This window comes from Oryctolagus cuniculus, chromosome 5 (genome assembly GCF_964237555.1).
Source record: "Oryctolagus cuniculus chromosome 5, mOryCun1.1, whole genome shotgun sequence".
NCBI lineage: Eukaryota > Metazoa > Chordata > Mammalia > Lagomorpha > Leporidae > Oryctolagus > Oryctolagus cuniculus.
The window spans coordinates 88,966,056-88,978,721 of record NC_091436.1 but is presented as its reverse complement, the minus strand read 5'-3'; the positions used below and the strand labels follow the sequence as shown (position 1 = coordinate 88,978,721).

General features: G+C 39.6%; 1 protein-coding gene across 1 annotated transcript in view; it reads right to left on the bottom strand.

Moving 5' to 3' along the window:
* ME1 (malic enzyme 1) overlaps nt 1-12,666 on the bottom strand; it is a 242,233-nt gene that overhangs the window by 216,911 nt on the left and 12,656 nt on the right. Inside the window, exon 2 of the mRNA XM_002714552.5 lies at nt 2,555-2,688. Coding sequence (XP_002714598.2) covers nt 2,555-2,688 — 134 coding nt within the window. The remainder of the gene's footprint in view (nt 1-2,554; nt 2,689-12,666) is intronic.

Genomic DNA, 12,666 nt, shown 5'->3' with positions numbered 1-12,666 from the left:
TGAATCTTGATGTGAATGGAATGGGAGAGGGAGTGGGAGATGGGAGGGGTGCGAGTGGGAGGGAAATTAAAGGGGCGGGAAAGCCATTGTAATCCATAAACTGTACTTTGGAAATTTATATTTACTAAATAAAAGTTAAAAAAAGAAATAAATCATCAAAGAAAAAAAAATAAATGAGTTATTGTGCTGTCTGGAAGGGATTGACTAGGACCAGCGAGGGCAATGTGCAGTGCTACATGCAACAGAAGTGAGGAAGACTATTTCTGGGATACCAGAGACCCCTCGGGGTGTCTATTCCTTTTACCATGCCTTGTGAATAAAGCTAATGGAAATTTTAACCCAACTGGGGCAGAATTACTAATGGATCAGATTATTTAGAATAAAAAATTTGATCACCTCCACCAGGTAAAGAACCACAACCAGCTGAGGTGCTTGCTGAAAACAAAGAGAATATGGAATGGGTTGTGGAAAAATGGAGTTATTAAAACAGCCTTAACCACATAACCAATAACAGAAATAAAATTGTTAATTATCAGGTGTATTTCTTCCTTTTTTTCTTGTGTGTGTGTGTGTGTGCACATGTACACATGCACAAATGTCATGATTGTCTTCCCTCTCATCAATGTATCAGATAATATAAAAGTACCAACTTTTTATCATAGTATTTTAGTATTACCGAGTTTACATGATAGTGCTTAAGTTAAAGGATATCCAGGAAAAGAGACAACATCATCCAAGGATTTTACATCCTCTTCTGTAAATAGGGTTAGTACATCTGGGTTATATGCAGGACAGTTATATCACATTAAGTGGACTTTTGACTGTGTTACTGTTCTTATTCTGAGATTACAGGTATTTTAAAGAGTTATTTAAGGGGGACATCACAGTCCATTAGGGTTAATATAACAAAATATCATATCCTAGGTAGCTTATAGTGAATAGAATTTATTTCTTACAGTTCTGGAAGTTAGTCTAAAAACAAGGTACTAGCAGATTCAGTGTCTGATAAGGACTCCTTTCTCATAGACATTCAGTGTCCTCACATAGCCAAGGCAGCTCTGTGAGATTCCTTTTATAAGGGTAATAATCTCATTCATGATCTAATCACCCTATAAAGTTCCTCATTTCTTACTTTCAACATATGAATCTGGGTGGGTACACACAAACATTCCTACTATAGAAGGTACCATGTTGACAATATTTAAATTTGTGATGGCCAATTTTTTTTCTGTTAACTTGTTGGGATAATGTCTTGGTCACCTTGGTTATAATAACAAAATACCATAAACTTGGTACCTTATTAACAGCAGAAATTTCTCACAGTTCTGAAGGCTGAGGCCAGCATGAGTGAGGGCCCTCTTCTAGCCCAAGGCTGACTTCTCATTAGACAGACGTGACAGAAAATGGAGACAGTTCCGTGGGCTCCTCTTAGAAGAACAGTGATCTGATTCATGAGAGCTTCATGCTCACAACCTAATCACCTACCAAGGCCCCAATCCCTAATATTATCACATCAGAGATCAGATTTCAATTGTGGGAGAATCTGTAACAGGATGTTACAATATTTGATCAGATAACATTCTGGACCTTTATTCAAAGGTGGTTTTGATGAGATGGACATTTCAACTGGTAGAGTGAGCAAATTAGGTTATCCTCCATAATGTGAGTGGGCCTCATCCAATCAGGTGAAGGCTTTAATACAACAAAGATTGATTTCCCTTCCAGCAAAAAGGAATCCTGCCAGTACACTGCCCTTAAACATAAAATGCAACTCTTCCTTGTATCTCCAACTTGCCAGCCTACCTGAAGATGTTAGATGCGTAAAGCACAGACACATAAACACACACAGACACAATCACTGTTGGTTTTTTCCTTTAGAGTACTCTGATTAATACCAATACTTAATAAGTACTGGGTTAGCTAGCTCTTTTAACTCCCGTAATATTTTCAAATCACTATTATTTCCAAACCCACAGATTTTTAAAGCTGAGATATACAGAGGTTTAGCAGCTTAATAAAAAGGGACAGACACAAAAGCAGATACAAAGCCCATGGCAGTGGTCAAAGCAATTTGTTCCTGGACCCACTGCTGGTGGGATAGACAGAACTCCAACATAGAGTTACCTAATTCCAAAGGTAGGGGAAAGTGTCATTTTAATTTTTGTACAAACTCAAAAGCTGAATTCTAAAGCTTGAAGGCTGAAAAAGTGTGCTATCTCCTACAATGTGCTTAAAGTCTGACCAAACATAATTTCCGTCTGTTTTGATCTTTTAGTATGTCATTTCCTGATAATTTACCCTTACAAAAATAATTTTGTAAGAGAAAAATAGTCTCTGAGGATACAATTTAGAAAATAGAATTTTAATTCATTCAAATGTTCCTAAAAGGGATAACTTAAAAAAAAAAAAAAAACTCATTGTATTTATAGGCAAACTTTCTTCTAATTAGATTACCTTTTCCAAAGCATTAAATATTTTTAACTTTTTCATAAAAATTAACAAACTAGACAATTGCATAAGAAAAATACAAAAATCACTCTTAGGAATATGTTACCTGTCAAAGTCAGAGTTCAGACGCTCAAAATTCTTAACTACTCTAAGGACCTGGATCTCCTGATTGATGAAGCTAGGTGGCAACAATCCATGAATATTCAACTGCTGTCTTTCTTGCAGGGTAAAAGCCAAGTCCTATGGAGAAAAGGAAAACACAATAATTTGAGGGAAACAAAAAGACATGAAACATATACACACATTTGTATTAGTATACAAATATACATACACACAAATATAACAAGGATACAGAGTTAAAAACCAGAAGATCTTGGGGCTGGTATTGTGGCATACCAGGCCCCAGCCTGCAACACCGGCATTCTATATGGGCACCAGTTTGAATCCTTGCTGCTCTACTTCCAATCCAACTCCCTACTAATGGTATGAGAAAAACAGTGGAAGACAAACCAAATTAAAATAGAAGATGCTCCAGATGAAGCTCCTTGCTCCTGGCTTTGGCTTTACCCAGCACTGGCTATTGTGGCCATCTGAAGAGTAATCAACAGATGGAAGATCACTCCCTCTTTCCCTCTCTCTCTAACTCTTCCAAATAAATCAATAATATCTTAAAAAAAAAAAAAAAAGAATATCTTGAGTAACTCTAAACATGGCCATGTGGCTGTGTAGGTCATGTAAGCTCTCCATATCTCATTTTTCTTTTCTATAAAATTTAGAATATCATAATATATTCAGAGCTGTGTCACTCAGGTATTGTCAAAACAAAACTAGAGAACAGATGGTAGGAAACTAGTTTAAGAAACACAAATGAAAGAGGATATAATTATTTTAGTGTCAATAAATATAAAAATAAATAGAATTTTGAGAGACTTTAAAATCATGAATGTTAAGTAAGGTCACCAGTGACTTCCTGTGCTTCCATCTCTAAAACAGTTCAGGAAATGCCTTACGTGATTCTGAGGTAGCAGCTCCAACAGTCCCCTCCCGAGTCATCTCCTACTATCCTCATGCATTCCTACCTACATAAAACTTCTTACTATTGCCTGGACACACCAGATCCTTTTATTCTTCCACAATACCATGGTCAAGAAAGAATCGTCTTCCTTTTCTGTTCTTCAAGCCTTACCTCCAATGTTCCTTCCTGTCCAAAGCTTTTTCAGACTCACCTAGTGTGTCATTTTGGCCCTATTATTAGTCTTATGGACACTGATTTTGTTAAACAGTAATAAATTACTATAGAGCTCAAGAACGGTAAAAAAAATGAAAACAGAAATTATGGATTCATGAACAAAACCATCAGGGTTCTGAGAGATCTGCTGGGATATAATCTAGAAGTAACATCAGAGAACCCTTATTGTCATCAATGGAAGAAAAGGACCGAGTAGATTGAGATAGAGTCCTCCTGGTAAGCACTCCCATTGGAAATACTGAAGCCCAAGAGGACCAGACTGTGACTGCGGTTCGTTTTTATGGTCCAAATGTTTGTGCCCTCCCTCCAAATGGTACACGGAAATCCCCAAAGGTGATGGCATTAGAGGGTCAGGCCCCAGCACCAGCAGGACTCCCCTGTCTGGTAACAAACTTGGGAAGGAATTTTTCTTTTTCTTTCTGTTTTTTTATTTATTTGACAAGTAGAGTTACAGACTGTAACTTTGACTGATTCTGACTGAGGAGGTATGAACATGTTTGCTAACGAGGTCAATGAACAACTTTTTCATCTAATTTTTTATAGGGACAGGCCCATTAATTCATGCCACTGGTGTAAAGGCTTATTTTTTTTTTTTTTATTTGACAGATAGAGTTACAGACAGTGAGAAAGAGACAGAGAGAAAGGTCTTCCCTCTGTTGGTTCACTCTCCTGATATGGCAATCCGAAGCCAGGAGTCGGGTGCCTCCTCCCGGTCTCCCATGCAAGTGCAGGGACCCAAGCACTTGGGCCATCCTCCACTGCACTCCTGGGCCACAGCAGAGAGCTGGACTGGAAGAGGAGCAACCGGGACAGAATCCAGCGCCCCAACAGGGACTAGAACCCAGAGTGTGGGCACCACAGGCAGAGGATTAGCCAAGTGAGCCATAGCACCAGGCATGGGCTTATGTTTAAATAGCCTTCTATGTCAGAAAAACAGACAGAAAAGAGACAAATACTTTTGGTCACTGACTGAAACCCTAGTGCATATCTGTGAGGGGACTGCAAGAGACAGCTGGGACCAAGGGCCTCAGAACTTGCAGTGCAAGAGGAGGTACACAAACTTGAATTCTCACAAGGACTGCAAGTGCTATCAGTACAGCTGGTCTCTAGTTACAAGATGTTTTCTCCATTAGCAGCTATTCTCATGGCTGCACAAGTTGCCATTGTTACATGCTCAACTAGGAGATCCTCTGAAATTCCAGTATGTTCTATATGAGTGGACAGCAGCAGGATGACCCTTTTCCAAGAGGATGATTTAGTGTGTCCAACTACGTCTGGCCCAGTCACCCTCTCCTAGATATCTCAAAACCAGTACACTCTGTCAGTGTTTTACTTAGGAGGTGCAGTTGGCACTAGAAGACACTTGCAGTCTTGCCTGAAGACTTTGCCTGCCATTTACTTTTTCATTTATAGTCTCTTTCCCCCCACAAAAATACAAGCTCCATGAAGTTAGGGAATTTTATCTGTATTTTTTATGGCTTTCTTCTTAGTACTTAGAACAGAGTCCAACACAATTAGAACTCAATGTTATCTCACACAGAAAATAGAATATGTTAAATATTCAGTTTTAGAGATGCATTAAAATTTTTTAAAAGCTGTTACTCCACTGCTCAGGAAATTGACTTGCACATTCACTCTGATAAAATTACTTTTAAAATTTAAAGCTGCTAGAAAGGGATATATATGCAAAAAAATCTACAAAACAGAAAATATACTCACTTGTTTAAGATGTAACTGGGAAGACATAGCATTTAAAATAATGTGTCGGCAGGCACAGTGGCACAAGTTAAACAACCCTTTTAACTCTCCTCTCCCCCCCTTCCTCCTCCTCCTTTTCTTCCTCTCTCTTTCTCCTCCCCTCTCTGCACCTTTACATTAAATAAATGAATAAGATCACATGATATAACTCTTTGGAATTCAACAAAATTATACACAATAATACATTTAAAAAAAAAGAAACTCAAAAGATTTTTCTCTGACTAGACAATGACAAGTGAAGGGAGAAAGGTTAATATTAATGTTTCAAATACATATAATACTATATAATACTCATGAAGCAGGTTTCTGAATACCCTGCCTTGACAATCTACCTGCAAAAACAATTAAAATATCAACATTCTGAGAATAAGTCTTGCAAACACGTCAAAAATACTAACATATGCTTCTTCATTCACTTAATGTCACTTAGCAAACATGTATTACTATAATTAGCCAGTCTTTTTTATATAAATTTTCCAGTGTCTGGGTCTGAAATTAATTCATGGAATCTAACAGGTCCTCCAATCTTATGCCATGTAAGTTATGATGCCATCTGGAAATCTTTCAATGTTCTTTGATGTTTGGTAGCTACAATTCCCATCTACCGTTAGCCCAAACTTTCAAGACATATTAAAACGCTTAATTCAACCCTTTAAACACACACACACACACACACACACACACACACACAATCCATAGGGCTTAAAAATCTGGGAAACTACAAGAAGCTACAGCCCTAAGATTGGGGAAATAAATGGTCCTATGATTCTTTCACATTTTACAAGGTCACTTCAAAAAATTCACGGAAAGGGGTTGGAGATTGTGGCACAGTGAGTAAAGTCACTGCCTGGGATGCCAGCATCCCAGATGGGTGCTGATTCATGTTCCCACTGCTCCACTTCTGATCCAGCTCCCTGCTACTGACCTGGGAAAAGCAGTGGAAGATGATCTAAGCACCTGGGCAACTGTCACTCATGTGGGAGACCCATACAAAGCTCCTGGCTTCAGCCTGGACCAGCCCTGGCCATCGTGGCCATCTGGGGAGTGAACCAGCATATGGACGATCTCTCTCGCTCTCTCTTTGTAACTCTTTCAGATAAACAAATAAATTTTTAAACGGAGATCCATGAGGGCCAGCACTGTGGCGCAGCAGGCTAAGCTGCCATCTGCAGTGCTGGCATCCCATATGGGTGCCAGTTCTAGTGCCAGCTGCTCCACTTTCAATTCAGCTTCCTTTGGATATGCCTGGGAAGGCAGCAGAGGGTGGCTCCAGTGCTTGGGCCCCTGCACCAACATGGGAAACCCTGGCTCCTGGCTTCGGCCAGGCCCAGCTCTGGCTTTTGCGACGACCATTTGGAGAGTAATTCATTCTATGGAAGATCTCTCTGTTTCTCTCTGTGTGTTTCTCTCTCTCTCTCTCTCTCTCTCTGTAATTCTGACTTTCAAAACAATAAATAAATCTTTTTTTAAGAAAAGATTCATGAGCCTAGGGAGATTACTGACGCCATAAACAAGAGTGTCAAATTGTTAAGTCAACAACAGGAGTCACTGTATATTTACTCCTCATGTGGAATCTGTCCTTAATGTGTTGTCAATGGGAAGTAATGCTATAACTAGTACTGAAACAGTATTTTACACTTTGTGTTTCTGTGTGGGTGCAAACTGTTGAAATCTTTACTTAATATATACTGAATCAATCTTCTGTATATAAAGAGAATTGAAAATGAATCTTGATGTGAATGGAATGGGAGAGGGAGTGGGAGATGGGAGGGGTGCGAGTGGGAGGGAAGCTATGCGGGGGAGAAAGCCATTGTAATCCATAAACTGTACTTTGGAAATTTATATTTACTAAATAAAAGTTAAAAAAAAAGAAAAGTTTCATAGAGAAATGGAACTAGAAGATAAGTTTAGAGATGGACAATTGGTCTGGCGGCTAAGCTATGACCATCCCTTACCAGAATGCACTGGTTCAAGTACCAGCTGTGCTTCCAGTTCCCATTCCTTCTAATGAGGACCCTGGATGGCAGGAGATAACAGTTCAAGTGATTGCGCCCCTGCCACCCATGTGGGAGAACTGGATTGGGTGCATTCCAGGTTTGCAGGCATTTGGGGAAGCAAAGCAGCAGCAGAGAAGCTCTTTGTCTCTCAAAAGTGATCCAACATGGGAAGTGAGATGCTCAGCAGACTCATAGAATGGCAGATGTCCTGAATAGCACTCTGGCCTCAGAATCAGCCCTAAAGGCATTCGGATCTGGCTGAAAAGCTCATGAGAGTATTTCAGGCATGGAAAGCCAAGACACTCTGGCAAAAGATCTCTGCGAGTGAGATCCCAGTGGAAAGAACAGGTCATCAAAGAAGGAGGTACCTTTCTCTGAAGGGAGGAGAGAACCTCCACTTTGACTATGACCTTGTCTAAACAAGATAAGAGTCGGAGAACTCAGAGGGCTTCCATAGCCTTGGAAACTCATGACTGGAGCATAGGGAGATTACTGATGCCATAGACAGGAGTGTCAATTGGTAAAGTCAACAACAGGAGTCACTGTGCACTTACTCCTCATGTAGGATTTCTATCCTTAATGTGCTGTACATTGAGATTTAATGCTATAACGAGTACTCAAACAATATATTTCACTTTGTGTTTCTATGGGGGTGCAAACTGTTGAAATCCTTACTTAATGCATACTAAACTGATCCTCTGTAAAAAAAAAAAAAAAAAAAAAAAAGAAATTATCAATTCCCAACTTGACTCTTACTGGGATTAAACATGACAATAGGTCTGCTCTGATTTCATCATCATTTAAAAAAAATCATCTATTATTTTTCACTTTATGTTTCTGTGTGGGAGCAAACTGTTGAAATCCATACTTGATGTATACTAAGCTGATCTTCTGTATATTAAGATAATCAAAAATGAATCTTGATGTGAATGGAAGGGGAGAGGGAGTGGGAGAGGGGAGGGTTGTGGGTGGGAGGGACGGTATGGGGAGGAAGCCATTGTAATCCATAAGTCGTACTTTGGAAATTTATATGCATTAAATAAAAGTATAAAAAAAAAAAGAATAAAAAAAATTTTTTCTAAAAAACGTGTTTATTTTGCTGTAAAAATCCCTGAAATATATGCATAACTTTCATAATAAGCATTTCTGTAAACTTTTTGAACCCATGTATGCGTGGATTTCAAAAATTCTGCACCAAAATAAACACCCTTAATTCAATTTTCAATGAACTTTTTTTGACATATTCTCATATTATTACATCTTACGAGTTTAAAATACTTAAGTTTAAAATAAGTATAAATATAAAGTATAAATATAAAATAAACTTAAGTATTAAAATCTCTGAAAATGTAAAAACATATAATATGGTTTCAGTTATACCACAGCTGTTCTTTTTCATATTAACAGCATTTTCATAGTGATACATTTTATAGAAATTTATAAATAGGTCAATAATATCTGAAACTTGACAGTGAAACATTTCAAAGAACTTTTCAAAGAATGTTTCAAAGATTTACTACCTCAGCTTAATCCTGCAGGGCCTATCCAACAAAGGATAATGAATGCAAAGTATAAATGCATATTCTCACTTTCACTTGATTTCTACCAAGTCTTTCATGCAGTTGAAAAGATTAACTATCCATACATATATTAGGTTTCCAGACCACCTGTAATTCTAATTCCCTGAAAGCCAACCCAGGTTTTTCTTCTTTTCTTTTACTTTCCATACTACTCCTGTAAAAAAGCCTTTGTACCAGATCCCTCAATAGCAGAGTGGTAAGATGTTTCACTGCCGAGGGCACAAACAGGACAAAGATTCTTCTGGACTCTACTCATTAATCTATGGCTATCTATTTTGAGAAAATTGAGACTATGAAACACCAATGAAAATAAAACTCCTAGCACAAGGGGCTTACATTAGAACTTTGTACAGAACTGCAAAAGAAAATCTGCCCTGAATAATTTATCAGAAATTATTACCAAAAACCAGATCAAGTATATTCTGTATTCTGCACTAACCACCTTTAATGTTCCCAAATGATTTTCAGGAGTTTAACTTTTTTTTTCCCTGAAGAGAAACTAAAGTAAATCAAGTTGAGCTGCAAAAAGAAAACTCATCTAGATTACAAAAATCTTGAAGGCAGATAATCTGTGTTATGGATTATAATTCATTATGGTAACAGAATTTACTAATGTAAATGTCTGAAGTAACAGTCAAATTAGGGAGAAAAATATGTATTTTGTATCCCTTGTGCCTAGAATATCTATACATCGTAGGCAATCAACAAAAATGTATTGAATTAATTAATAATTTGTTATAACTATACATAGTTGTATGTTTTGAAGAAGAAAAGGAAAAAACTGAAAGGAAGGCTTTAAAAAGCAAACAAGTAAAAAGAAATAATCACACACACAAAAAAACCGAATGACCCAATGTCCTTTAAGTAGTGAATGGATAAAATGACTAAGGTAAATTCACACACTGGAGTGCCAGCAATGTGTCATAGTGGGTAAAGCTGCTGCCTGCGACACTGGCATCCCATATAGGTGCTGGTTCATGTTCCAGCTGCTCCACTTCTGATCTAAGTCTCTGCTAATGGCCTGGAAAAGCAGCAGAAGATGGCCCAAGTACTTTTGCTCCTACAATGTTTGGAATGAGCAAGGGGACATAGCGAAAGAAACAAGAACCATTTTTTAAAAGGGAGAATTTGGGTAAGGTTATCCTTGTCACTTGAGAATTTGTAGGAAGTGAGCACTTTGCTAGGAACATGTGACCGACAGCACGGACCCAAGTAGAACAGAACAGACCTGGGTCCATCAAAAACAGGAGCAAAGGGAAAACAAAAAAGGAGAAGGGTTTTTACAGATGAGTTCCTTCAAACCAGGAGCCAATCAAGTTCTGTCATACAACGAACAGCTCCTTCCAGTCTGACCACGTCTGCAAGCAGGCAGAAAGAACGAGAAAGTCCTAGCTCATTTTATGAGTGCCAGGCCCAGACGAGGTCAGGAAGATAAAGGTGAAACCGCCAGTGTAGTGGATGCCGTGAACAAATAGGAATCTGAATATGAGTGTGGTATCTGAATACAGTACCAGATTGGGTTTGTTTCAGGATTGCCAGGGTGATTCAAATTCAAACTCTCTTAGTGTAATTCATAGTCTCACCATAATAGCTGTAGAAAAATCATTTGATAAAATCTAGTACCCATTATGAGTTTTTCTTAAAGAACATTAACTACCTCCTTTTTTTTTTTTATTTTAAAGAGAGAGACAGATCACTGAGGGCACTGGTTACTGCCCCCATGCCCACAGTAGCCAGGCTTGACCCAGGGTAATGCTGGGACCTGGGAACTCAATCCAGCACTCCTGTGTGGGTGGTGGAAACCCAGCTACGGGAGGCACCACCTGCCTCCCAGGGTGCACATAAGCAGGAAGCTGGGATCAGGAACCCAGGGCAGGCATAAGACCCAGGCACTCTGATATATGATACAGGCCTCCCAGAGTCTTAACCACGCCACCAAATGCTTGACCCTGCTATTATATATATACATATACACACACACACACACACATATATACACACACACATATATACACATACACACACACACACAGAGAAAACCCTGTAAACCGGGAAGTTAAAGGAATCCCCTAATTAATGAAACATAAAGTAAAATAAATCTTTAAAATAAATAAATAAACATAAATGAAGTTGGGGCCGACATTGTGACATAATGAGCTAAGCCATCATTTTCAATGTCATCATCCCTTATGGGTGCCAGTTCTTGTTTTGGCTGTTCCACTTCCAATCCAAGCTCCCTGTTAATGTGCTGGAAAGCAGCAGAAGGTGGCCCATGTACTTGAGCCTATGCTACCCACATGACAGACCCACGTGAAGCTCCTGACTCGGCTTTGGCCTGGTCCAGCCCTGACCATTGCAGCTATTTGGAGAGCAAATCAGTGGATGGAAGACCTCTCTCTCTCTCTCTCTCTGTAGCTTTACCTGTCAAGGAAATAAATATATTTTTGGAAAAATGAAGTCACTAGATTTGCAAGCATTAACCAACTACTGACTTCTACAAGAATTCTTCACATCCTGGCATTGTCAGAAAGTCTTTAAAAATCAGTTATAAGAGACCCAAGTCAATACTTTTTGTCAAGAACCAATTTTCCTCCCTGTCAGATGCTCTCAGTCTAAGGGTCAAGGACCTAATCACAGACCCTCAAGAAAATTATGAACAATTAAAACAGTCCTTGAATTTGGTCCTCTTTCTCTTTTTTATTTTTCAAAGAAAAGTGCTCTGAAAATCAGCAGCTTACTTTTTTTTTTTTAAGATTTATTTATGGGGCCTGTACTGTGGCATAACAGATAAGGCTGCCGCCTGCAGTGCCAGCATCCCATGTGGGCACCAGTTCAAGTCCCAGCAGCTCCACTTCCGATCCAGCTCTCCTACTATGGTCTGAGAAAGTGGTGGAGGATGGCCTAGATCCTTGGGCCCCTGCACCCACGTGGAGACCTAGAGGAAGCTCCTGTCTTCAGATCAGATCAGCCCAGCTCTGGCCATCTGGGGAGTGAACTAGTGGATGGAAGACTGCTTTGTCTCTCTCCCACCCCCCCACTCTGTAACTCTACCTCTCAAATAAATAAATAAATGTTTACAAAAAAATTTATTTTAAAGAGGGGAAGGCAGAGGCAGAGAGACAGAGAGGTCTTCCATCTGCTGGTTTATTTCCCAAATGGCCTCAACAGCCAGAGTTGGGCCAGGCCAAAGCCAGGAGCCAGAAGCTTCATCCAAGTCTCTCACATGGGTACAGGGCCCAACAATTTGGACCATCTTCCACTGCTTTCCCAGACACATTAACAGGGAGCTGATCAGAAGTAGAGCAACTGGGGTCGGCGCTGTGGATCACTAGGCTAATCCTCCGCCTGCGGCACCGGCACCCCGGGTTCTATTCCTGGTTGGGGCGCTGGTTCTGTCCTGGTTGCTCCTCTTCCAGGCCAGCTCTCTGCTGTGGCCCAGAAAGGCAGTGGAGATGGCCCAAGTGCTTGGGCCCTACACCTGCTTGGGAGACCAGGAGGAAGCACCTGGCTCCTGGCTTCAGATCAGCACAGTGCGCCGGCCATAGTGGCCATTTTGGGGATGATCCAACAGAAGGAAGACCTTTCTCTCTCTCTCTCTCTCTCTGTCTAACTCTGCCTGTCAAAAAAAAAAAAA